General features: G+C 52.2%; 3 protein-coding genes across 3 annotated transcripts; 2 read left to right on the forward strand and 1 right to left on the reverse strand.

Annotated features, from left to right (window-relative positions):
• Window positions 1-492: 492 nt before the first annotated feature.
• On the forward strand, window positions 493-1,535 carry B0T23DRAFT_427751 (Phosphoenolpyruvate/pyruvate domain-containing protein; the record flags this gene model as incomplete). The annotated part of the gene is made up of 2 exons (XM_062840089.1): window positions 493-630; window positions 726-1,535. 2 exons carry the CDS (start codon window positions 493-495, stop codon window positions 1,533-1,535), a joined length of 948 nt encoding a protein of 315 aa, XP_062694220.1.
• Window positions 1,536-2,445: 910 nt separating this feature from the next.
• Window positions 2,446-5,524, reverse strand: B0T23DRAFT_427752 (uncharacterized protein; the record flags this gene model as incomplete). Its single annotated transcript, XM_062840090.1, has 3 exons — window positions 2,446-2,600; window positions 2,663-5,282; window positions 5,393-5,524. The coding sequence occupies 3 exons, from the start codon at window positions 5,522-5,524 to the stop codon at window positions 2,446-2,448; spliced, it is 2,907 nt and encodes a 968-aa protein (XP_062694221.1).
• A 4,524-nt stretch (window positions 5,525-10,048) lies between these two features.
• B0T23DRAFT_117957 (uncharacterized protein) lies at window positions 10,049-10,941 on the forward strand. Its single transcript, XM_062831986.1, has 3 exons — window positions 10,049-10,109; window positions 10,174-10,617; window positions 10,809-10,941. Coding segments are annotated over exons 2-3 (342 nt in total). The 5' UTR covers window positions 10,049-10,109; window positions 10,174-10,276; the 3' UTR covers window positions 10,810-10,941.
• Window positions 10,942-11,712: the final 771 nt, after the last annotated feature.

The following is an 11,712-nucleotide window of genomic DNA, read 5'->3' on the forward strand; positions in this document are numbered from 1 at the left end:
GTGAATCGGAAACCGAGAAAATGGGCACCTTGATCAACACAAAAGCCATTCATCTTTTGGTCTTGGTCAACCATCGCCCCGCTCTCCCCACGATCCAAATCCACTCTCCACCACCCACGCTACGTCGGCCGCCCTTGGCGCTTTCAATCGGCACGAACCTGCACTAACTAAAAAAAATTGGAGATCCCGCCTCCTCCCGGAAGGCCACCAACTCCGAAAGCGGAGCGAAGATCAATGGATCATGATGTCAAACAACCGACGATTCAGAACTCTCGCGCCTTCGCCATTAACTTGAAAAGAAACACGCACCGCCATTCCGGAGAGCGGTCGGTGAAAGCTCGCGTATGTTGGATTAGTAAACATTGATATTTGTACATATACAAATCGGTTATCTACTTGATCTGAATAAAAGGCTTCTTGTTGTCCCCGTCTTGTTGACATCGATCCATTGACATAATCAAATCACCTCGTTCAATTATCACAATCGACAAAATGGCAGTAATCAACCAAGCAGCAGCCAAGCTCCGCGCCCAACTCTTCGAGTCGGATGATCTCATCGTCTGTCCCGGCGTTCAAGATGGTCTCTCCGCGAGGGTTTGTCTTCAGCAGGGTTTCAAGAATCTGTACATGGTAAGTTCGACAAGTTTCCATCGCATGCAGTTAGCACCAACTTGCATCCATTCCCCCTAAACCCCTGACTAACAAAACAACCCCTTAACTCCCAGACTGGCGCCGGAACCGCCATCTCCCTCCTAGGCATGCCTGACCTTGGCCTTACCACCGCCGACGACATGGTCCGCCAAGCGTCCATGCTCTCCTCCCTCGACCGCTCCGTACCCCTAATTGCCGACATCGACACCGGCTTCGGCGGGCCCGTCATGGTTGCCCGGACCGTCGAGCGCTACATCTTGGGTGGTGTAGCCGGCCTCCACCTCGAAGACCAAGTAACCACCAAGCGGTGCGGCCACCTGGGAGGCAAAGAGATGGTGGACGTAGCGACCTTTGTCGCGCGCATCCGTGCGGCCCGCGAAGCGAGGGAGAGACTGGGAAGTGATTTGGTCATCATCGCCCGCACCGACGCGCTTCAGTCCATGGGGTTCGATGAAGCCCTAACTCGCCTCAAGGCCGCCGTGGAAGCCGGCGCGGACGCCGTGTTCTTGGAAGGCGTCAAGGATCGGGAACAGATGGCCAAGTTCACAAAGGCCATGGCCCCAACCCCGTGCTTGATCAATCTCGTTCCTGGAGGACTGACGCCCTTGGTGAACGCCAAAGAAGCGAAGGAGTTGGGGTACAGAATCGCCATCTGGCCGTGCTTTGCCATGACGCATGCGTACTTGGCTTACCAGAAGGCAGCGAAGGAGTTGCTGGAGACGGGGGCGGTGACAGCTGGCTTTACCGAAAAGCAAAAGGGCGAAGGGGAGAATGCGGAGCAGGTTCCCGGTGGGATTAGAGAGCTTTTTGAGCTTTGCGGATTGAGTGAGTGCGTCGAGTTCGATAAGAAGATGGGTGGACAGACGTTTTCGAAGGGGGTTTAAGTTGAGCTTAGTTTACGCGGTGGCGAGATGAGGTATGGAGAAAAGAGCGACTTCAAAATAGTTTAATGATATACCCAAAGTCCTGTGGCAACAATAATACAGTCATAAGATCATGAATAGGCAACGAACGTGAACAGACATGTTTTCCGTGGCTAGTCACCGACGAAATGACAATATATAACATGGGCAGGCTGAAAGACCATGATCTGATCAACATGTGGGAACAGGGAAGCGTGGAGATATAAATTGATGTTTATTGTCTCATCCAAATGACAGGCACTGAGCCTGATATCTGCCAGTAACCACGAACTGCATAAACTTGCTAGTAACAACCGAAACCTGACATCAAAGGATCCTAGAAGAAAGGGGAAAAAAAAAAGGATATTAGAACACACTGAAAGTAAAAAAAGTAAAAAGAAGCCGCTAACATAACACTCCGAAAACACTGTCTTGACAACAATCTGGTAGTAGAAATCCTCCCCAAAAATGTATTCCTTCCTCAAACGCCTCTGTTAATGTAAACCGTCCGAAGGTAACTTCAAGTTCTTCCACTGAAGCTCTGCCAAGCGCCCAAGCTTGGTATTGCCTTCGACAATGGAGAGATACGCCCGAGCCTCTGGCGCCAGCGCAATGTGTACTGCCAAACCAGACCATCTCCTGAGAGCTAGTACATGGTGGATGACAAGAAAAAGATGAACAAATAAGCGCAAACCCTAACTCCTGGTATGATATGTAGCACGATAACAAGAAGATAAGTAGATGAAAATAACAAAGATGAGAGTGAAGTGGAGAGAGGCCAAAAAGGCGCGATCCAAGTATAGTAGCAGCCGTGGGGCATATGAGCTTCGTAATGCTGATATCTTCGCTTTTGGATCTGTGTCGTTCATTCGTAAGGTAACGCATAGTTTTGCTAAGCAGGGACGCTCCGGGATGTCATTTCTCCACTGCGCCGACGCATGAGATTCTGTTGCTTCTGCTCTTCTTGTTGCTGTGCTTTCGAAGCTGATTCAATTAGACGTAACTTCTTCCTAAGGACCGTAAGTCGGTTGTTGACCATATTGATCACTATGATGATCCATGTTAGTAAAGGCTAGCTTTGTTTTGTACGAGCACGGAAGTTGGCTCACCATTTTGGACGACTTGCTTGTCCTCGTTATTCATCTCGTCTGATAACTCGTTGGCGCCAGTCTTCTCCTCCTTTGATGCGCCAGAAACCTTTCGTTTTGGAAGGTGGTCGTCATCCTGATCCAGAACAGCTTCCAACATACGAATCGCTGTGATGTAAGAAATCTCACATCCAGGGAGATCCTCGTTGGCAATCTCATTGATGGCAGCAGCACGACTCATCTCGATGGCGCGATCGTACATCAGCCTCTCTGCACTGATACCCTCGCTCAAGAATACGCCGACAGTGCTGAGACTGTTCAAAGCGGTCGAGTCGTTCGCATGGTTGTTTGGATGACTGGGGTGATCTTCAGGTAGTCGCTTTTGTGCCTCAGCCAGCTTGAGTCGAACAATCTCGGCTTTCTCCAAGACTTCATTGAAGCGTGAACGGATCCATTGGACAGCGCCGTTGATCCTGAGAGCCAGGGCCTCCGAGTTTGCTGAATCCCGTGCTGCCGAAGTGATACTATTGGTCGACTCAACCTTGTTCTTCCGTGACCACCAGAGACTGGCGATATCCATCGACTTGGCCAGAAGAGTGAGCGCCTTGACATACAGAACCAGCGCCTCTTCGGATAACGAGACGATAGCTTCGGCTGTAAGCCCATCCTCCTCCGCCGATTTTTCAATGGGCGCACCGCCAAGACCATGGTCCATCGAGGGAGCGAGCGGGACAAGCTGCTTGTACTTGACTTCGGCAAATCCGTACACGACATCGCTCCGTGTTGCGTGATCCTCTATGCACTGGGCCACACGGGAGTCTTCGTCCACGGGGGTGCCTTGCTTCCCATCTGAAATCAAGCCGGTGGGGGTATTAGGGGCTGGATACGTCGGGAATGGGTTGTACATCGGAACAGGAGATGGGCCTTTGCTTAGTAGGTGAGGGGCGTATTTGAATCCGAATAACCGCAAGCTTGCATCCTGAATAGCCTTGGATATCACTGAAGTCGCCTTGCTGGGACTCGTGCCAAGTGCCTTGTCGTAGGACCCTTGACGGCTATGACCCTGGGCCAACTGAAGTGCTCTGGAAGGTGGGCTCGGAACTGCGCCACTCGTCGAGGTGGGTGAGCCTTGTTGAGTTGCGCGTCTAACGATTTGCGCTGACTTTGGGGACTGGGGCTGTTGCGGATACATTGATATTTGGTCCGCAAGTGCGTTCACTTCGAGATGCTTCTTGTCCACCAACACATAGTCGCGCTCAAACGCGATATCCTGGGCTGCCCTCTCCTCCTCTGTCATGGGTTTGGTGCCCATACCTCTGGGTTTTGTCCTTGTGACCTCATTTGGAGAGGGGTTTGCTTCTCGGACAGGAGCCCTGAGCGAGGCATTTGATGAGCGATGTCGTCGGTCTACATACGAAGATGGACGGGTTGGAGCAGACGTTGACGGTTGAACTTGTGGACGCTTAATCCCTAGCCCATCAGCAGCTTCCTTTCGAGGAGAATAGCTGAGGCGATCTTCTCTCGGTGGTATCTGGAAGTAGTTTGGTTTACTGATCTCGACGGGCTCGTTAGGGGTCGCTAAGGGCGACGATCGGCGAGGTTTTGGTGAAGAGGGACCAGCCGTCTGAGGAGCACCCTCGCGGTCTGCCAGGTCCTTCCTGAGAGATTGCTTTCGCGAGGGTACGAGCGAGTCTTCCGCCCGACTAACAGGCCTTTCCTCCTTCAAGGACCGGCGACGTGGTGGCTTGGGAATGTCGTCTTCCACAAGCCCTGGAATAGGTTCTGTGACAACAGGATGGTTAAATAGATCTTCAAAGCTTATTCTCTCCACCGGGTTCTTCTTCAAGAGAGCGCGGATGAGGCCTTTCATCTCTTGGCTAACCACACTCTCCCTTGTGAACTTGATCACATCGCCCGATGATTCGATTTTCCTCAAAAGTTCCACGTGATTGCTGGCTTTGAACGGCGGCCTTCCGGTTACCATTTCGTACAATACCGTGCCCACGGACCACAAATCGGCCTTCGCATCGTACTTCTCATATCGCAAAATTTCTGGAGCCATGTAAAGAGGAGAGCCGCATAGTGTCTCGGCGAGGGATGTCGACGGCAGCACACGGGCGAAACCAAAATCGGCAAGCTTCAGCATCGGGGCCGACGCTAGGCCGGCAGCAGGCGTAAAGGAGTCATAGCTGCCGCTCATGATGTGTTTTGCCGTCTTGTTGTTCGCCATCATCTGAGGAGAGGGAAGCAGAAGAAGATTCTGGGGCTTGACGTCGCGATGAACGAAATCCCCAGCGCGCAAAAACTGTAATGCGCTCGCCAACTGTTTCAGAAAGTGGCGAGTCACCACCTCATTCAGGCCGGCGTTCGGATAGACGGGGTATTTCCGCGCAAGGTCGTGCGTATAGGGGTTTGTTATGAGCTTGTCTCGCTTCTTGATGAACAGTGACAAGTCACCGAGTTCGCAATACTCCATGATCAGATTGATATGGGTAGAGGATTCAACGCAGTCATGGAGCGCGACGATATGAGGGTGTCGGAGGGTCTTGAGAATTTGGATCTCCCCGTACAGGTTTTCCTTCAGCTTCTTATTTAGGCGGGCGAGCTCAACGGATTTGACAGCAACCAATGCACCCGTGACCTGTAGGCACGATATGTCAGCAAGCAGCCCAGATCACGGTACGGATGTGAGGTCAAGGCCGTATGGGATGCTGAAAGATCGATCAGGGTGAGGCTGCATAGTACACTAACCTTATGTCGGCCTAGATAAACCTTTGCAAAGCTTCCTTTTCCTATCTCTTGATCAATGACAAAGGATCCAATGGCATCGTAGCTCTGCTTCGTCCTCCTCGAAGACGAGGAAGCAGACGTTCGGTCCGACATGGCTTCCTGGTGTATGTGTTGATGACGGGAAGTCAGCGTAAAGGTAGGTAGCCCAAGGGACTAAACTATTCGGAAGACGTCAACCTCAAGTCTGGCAGGCATGTATACGCCAAATGGTGTGGTGCTATCTATCCGGGGTTCAGGTGGTTAGGATGATGAAGACGAGCTCTAGGCAGAAGCAGACAAGTTTGTATTAATAAGGCCGACTGCGTTCGGTTATGCAATGATGCAGGTGGAGATTATAGGTCGAGGATGTGTCGAAGCCAAAGATGAAACGGCAAATGCGTGGTCGAGGGAAGAGGTTCGAGTACGAAGTACCTTGATGGTTCTTCGAATTTGTTATGCGCCAGGCTTGGGTGGGGATGGCAGATGGACAGCCAAGCGACGATGAGACTGGGTTGAACGAAGAGAGAGTATACGGTGGTATGGGATGGAAGAGGAGGGGCGAAGGGGGGTCGAGCTCAGTACAATCGTTTCAAAGTCTGGAGGAGTCGGAGAGGACGGGATGCCTAGGTGAGCCCGAACGGGTGGCTGATGGAACCGTCGATGCGAAAAAGAGCGGAAGAACGGCAGAACGAACAGGCAGTCGAGCACCTGAGGTTGATGGAGGAAACGACGGACGGATGAAGGCTCAGGACACAGTAGAATAGGGTCCAAGCTCCGACACTGACACTGTTGTACCTGGACGTCTGCTATCAATACGGAAGCGTGGTTATTGACAGCTGCTCTTCTTCCACCGCGGCAGACTGACGTCCTACGTCAAGTCAATGACTCAGACCCGATCGGCCGCAGGCTGGCCTCGTCCGTATCAATCAGTTCGACAACGGCGAGGGTTGCGGCTGGGTTATATCTAGTTGTGCGATTGATATGTATAGGAGGGCGGATTTGTACTAGGTAGCGTCTATGAGAAACGGGTCGAGAGAGCAGTAGGATGACGCGATGGTCGGACCGACATACGGCAGTTGATGCGGAAGCGGCGAAAGTTGGTATGGTGTCGGGTGTATGGATGTGGTATATGGCGATAGATGTTAAAGGCGCGATGGATCCCGCCGATGGCGATCGGAACCTGAGGGTGCGAGACCGGAGACAGCGGAGAGGGAGACCGAAGCTGTGACCTTGACTCGGAGGATGGAGAGATGAACGGGCGATATGGGGGGAGAGAGAGAGACGCAAAGATGGTTCGGTAAAGCCGGCCGAGGGAGGCAATTCTGAAGGGCCCAAGGGCGGTGCTAGTAGGAGATGTTGCGGACGATGAGTGGATGGGGACCTGACGCAACGGGGGGAATGGGTGTGGTCCTGTCGTGGGAGTGTCTGGGTGGTCGGTTGGCCGTGGTCGACGGTCGCGGTGATGGGTGATGCGGATCGAGGGACGCCGCAGGAAGGAGTGGGTGGACTGTTGGATGGACAGCGATAAGTGATAGCGCACCAGTACCTCTAAGTGAGGTACCGTATCGGGTACCCAGGCGGTACCGACGTAACAGGCATGAGACTGGGGGCGGACGAGCTGTAGATACGTCAACTTAGGTACCTATTTGTGCCCGGAGCGGAGCACGGGAAAGAGTCGTTGCCCGCAGTTCTTTGGTTTATTTGGTAGACTATAAATCGTGATATGCGTGATTCCCAAAGGGGGGGAAGACAAAAGACGTTATCTTCAGTCTCGATTTGAAGAGACTGGAGGAAGTTGAGATTAATGGCAGTGAGTGAATGACGAGAGGAGACGGCAAAAGAGGGACGGGAACCTCGATGGGCAGGGCAGCATCAGCCAGATCCAGGTGGCAGCAGAGGGGGGCAGCGTCCCAAGCGACTTGCGAGTGACTACACCTGGAGCTCGTGATGATGTGCAAGGGGACTGGTCCGTGCAGGTGCATTGGAGTCATGATGCCTCGACATGGTCTGCACCAGTCAATGTAGCTCGTGGGTACCCTGCGGTAGCATTCAAGGCCGTCTGCCCAGCTCTTCCGCCTTTCCAGAAGGGGTCAGGTGGGCCCGGGGTACGCAGACGGTACAAGGGCCCTGCTACGCCGCGAGTGGAGATGCACGTTGCCGGCCCGCCATTGGCCCCAACTCCCGACGCTACCTAAAACGGCCTGTCCTTCTGTGGTGATAAGGCACTTGCAGCTTGATAACATCACCGCTTGGAGTGACACCTCGCTGCGAAGCCTCGAGGCGGGTTTTCTTCTCCACGGATAGGCAGCCTGGGAACCTTGAAATTGATTGGAACCTGTTGTCGGACCACGTTGGAAGGAAGCTCGTAATTAGGTTATAAAGCTGGGTGGGTTCTTCGTTGTCGGTTATGGCATCTCTTAACGGTCAGTCTCCATGTCGAAACGCGTCATGTTGTTGTTCCTGTCATTTACCGCTTGTCTTGCGTCTTTGCGGGCACCGAACCGGGCACGAGGCAAAATCACGTAGCGTACTGGCACAAAGTCGCAATTGATGGACATGTTTAGTCCCGAGCATCAACCCGTCGCTAATGTCATCCTGTCTCCATTTCAAATACGTACAAGGTCATAGCCCGACTGCCCGGTAGTAGTGTTCCCAAAGATTCATCAGCAAGGACCCTCGATTCAAGACTTCGGTTGCTTCTAGACGAGAAGGGGCTTGGAATTACTCATTTATTCATTGTTCCAAACAATGACGATATCACCAAACTCTAATCATCTTTGACGACACAGGCACTCCAAAAACAATCAACCACACATTCATCCATGGCCACTGTGCGCGTTGTATACATACACTACAAAGAGTAATAATGACCAGCCAACCGGAACCCAGAATCTCAGGCAGCAGTCCCGCCTGGTCGATCCACAGGCTGCATCAGAATGCGGGCGTGAGCGACTTGCATGAAGCGATCCCAGCCATTGACCTTCTCCCCTCGCAGCCATGGAACATCACCTCTCGAGGTCAAGACAGACTAGCAAAGCTAATTCACGCCAGTCGAGACAATCAATATTCGAGTTCTCTTATCACTCCTTTTTCAAAAGAGTCAAGACAGTGTTCATCCATTACAGGCTTATCAATCAGCGCCTCTTCAGCCAGATTATTTCCGCGAGAGTCTGTCACAAGATGTGGCGAGTCTCCCTCCAGGTTGCACAAAAAGCAAAGCACCCAAGCAGCAATCCAATGAATAAGCTTTGGGGCTCATGGTACTCTCAAACCAGGATTCCGCGGGCGATAACAACCACGCTGGCTTGGTACTAGTTAGCAGAGCACGCTCTTACCCAAAATAGCTGTGCGCTTTTCTGTTGGCGCACCAGGCTGATCTTGCTCATTCTCGGCGGTCCGGATCGCCAGTTCCAACCAAACATCAAACTGCCAACTCTGCGCAGTAGGCATCCGCAGCGAGGTTCGCTAGACACTGGGGAGTTTTCACTCCTCTTGCCTGGTCATAGAGGTAGCGATCGAGATTTATCACACAAACTCCTCCTTGCAGCACACAATTCTCCACGGCGTCGGCGGCCGTGTTGACCCTGTCGACCTTGTGCCTGTTGGCTTAGCTGGACACAACGGGGCACACACCCTACACCAACGACACAAGCACAGGAAGAACCCCAGCCGCCTGTATGTAGGTGGACGTACTCGACGCCTGTGGGGTGCGAGTGAGGCTGTCGTGATGCTGGCCAATCTCCAAGCTCAAAATGGAGCTCGGTTTGATTGCTTTCTCTCTTTGAGACGTGAAGACGTTCACCCACCACCTCCATTATGCAAGGTAACGCATCCAGCACCCCTTATCTGCGGATTCGATAGCGCCCACCAATCAACATGGGCGGTGCAAACGAAAGAGTTGAAACAGGATAGAGACTGGCTGGCCATTGATTTTTTTCGATATCACTTGTGGTTGCGATTTCTCTCTGACCAAACCTAAGAAGGCCCAACACGTTGTCGACACCTCGACTAACGGGCGAGCGTCCCTTGTATTGCGTCTACGGCGCTACGCTACGCTACACAGGAGTTTCACGGGTCCGTCGGTTATACCTTAGTAGTCTTGATAAGACACATTACCCCGGACTCGACTTGTCAAGTTTGAAAGTCTGACTGACCCTTGACAGATTGGCATGGAGAACGAAAGAGTGCCAAACACAATGGCGCCCAAACAAGCACAAAGTCCGAACGAGACGACATTGACAAGCGGATTTCCCCAGATCTCCCTCCCCACGCGCTAAACCCTGTATGTTTGATGTTATTGGCAACCAAACAGGCACTCCAAATACACTACTTTCCCGGCCGCCATTCTCTTTTGATACTGATTCGGGTTGGAAGCATTGGGTCACTTGGAGAAATGACGAAATGGACGAACAGGACAACAGTTAATGAGGGGATGAGGGGAAGGAAAGGGGAAACTTTGGGTTCTGGAGCTTAGAAGTAGGGACCCTACATGGAGTTGCTTGGTGTATGTAGTAACCACCCACTCTGTTTGGCTGCAGACAACCCGACCCGCCTCGTCCTCATGTGCACTCCTCCACAGTTTTGCGTTGTGTAGCAGCCAGCCAGCAAGCAGCCGGCCATCTTTGTTGTGACGAACGGGAAAGGCAGATTCACTGTTTCCTTCCCGTCGTCCCCTTTGTGTGTTCGTTGGATGTTTGTTGTGAGTTCCATCACCGTCATCATCGTCAACAAAAACCAACCACTAAGAGACATTCAAACACAAGCGTACGGAATGGAACCTTTATCGCCTCTTCCAATTACCTTTCTTCACCCACATGATTTCATCAATCTTGGTCGTTTCTACTCTCTTTGTACGGTAGATGGTCAATGTCGGTTCAAACACAAAACCCACGGAATCTCGCAACAACAGCCCGATTCGTGAACCCTGAAATTGGCTGTCCCACGAGAATTTGTGCTCCAAGACACCTTAAACTTGTTACAGCACCGACCATGCCCCGGGCCCATGACTCTTCTCGGATGCGGATGCGAGTTCTAGAAAAGCCGCTACCCGCGACGCCGCCGGCCGCCCACCCACACACCCTTCATTCAGCCCAGCCACTTTTACCACTCACTGGAAAGCTAGAAAGCGGTGAGGGAACTTTACAGCCACACGTCAAACGGCCGTGTAGGACGGGCAGGAAGGTGAGACGCCAGCTTCAAGGCGCGTGGTTAGGTGAGTGAGTGGGTGCCGAACAGGTTCACTTGTACTGTCATGCATCGTCGGGCACCTCAGTAGGTAGAGGTACATATGGTGGTGCATGACGTTACTGTATGATTTATGCTTATCGGGTTATGTACAATCCAGTACTGGTTTGTTTGTTCCTTAGGTCAGTGCTTCGGTTTAACAAAGGAGATCTAGAGCTCTTATTGGCCTGCAAAGAGAGAAACTGGCCGCCGTTTGAAGCGGCATGGAAAATAGCTAGCCAGGGTTGAAAACGCGCCAGTAGCCTTCTTATCCTGCTCTCCGTCTTCACCCTTAGCCTTCAAAGACTGAACGATATGAGACAGCAGTCCCCTACGGCACGGTCCGCTCGAAAGTCGAATGCTTTTCCGTTTTAGTATTCCGAGTGTGGAAATAGGCATTTTGCTGTACCAAGCCGACAAACAAACCAGGTCTAGACTGTATGCAATTCATTCATTTCACGGTCTCGTCCTTGGCTTCGGGAGTCCGAAGATCGGTTTGCCGATCCACATGCTATGAGATCTCGGGAATGAATGACGCGAGTGATGGCGCAAGAGATACTTACTCTGTACTTGTCGCGTCGGTAAGCCGGATGAGGCGGTCTTGAGGTACGGTCCATTGTACATCTACACTTGACATGACTACATACAGTCAAGCGATGCAACTGACATCACGATGTGCCAGGGACACTGCGACGATGTAAGTACCTCTATGAGCTTACTTACTATATTCAAGGGCTTCAGGGTCCTGTCAAGGCGTCATCTACATTTGCAGGGACGAACGAGAATTTCTGTGCTCGCTCTTTCCCACTTGCTCGCCGTCGCTCTTTCTTGTATGCCCTCCGAACATGATGAGTCTGGGGAAGGAGCGACGTGAGGACTCTATCAGTTAAGGATGAGCCAGTCTTGCAGTGCTCCAATAGGGGGGGGCTTGCCTGTGCTAAGCAAGGTGAATAAGACATGGCCAATTTTAGAATGGGTCGGTCACACTCGGGCCTAGCAAAACCACACACAACTATTGGGCCATCGCCGTTCCATGTCTGGTTCTGTTGCAAGACACTCCGCGGTCGGAGGGCTTGTTC

The sequence above is a fragment of the Neurospora hispaniola genome (genome assembly GCF_033458365.1).
Source record: "Neurospora hispaniola strain FGSC 10403 chromosome Unknown B0T23scaffold_3, whole genome shotgun sequence".
In the NCBI taxonomy this organism is placed as follows: domain Eukaryota; kingdom Fungi; phylum Ascomycota; class Sordariomycetes; order Sordariales; family Sordariaceae; genus Neurospora; species Neurospora hispaniola.

Excerpts from the sequence above, each read along its gene's own strand:
- B0T23DRAFT_117957 (XM_062831986.1), top strand. The coding sequence starts at position 10,277 with ATGTCGGTTCAAACACAAAACCCACGGAATCTCGCAACAACAGCCCGA.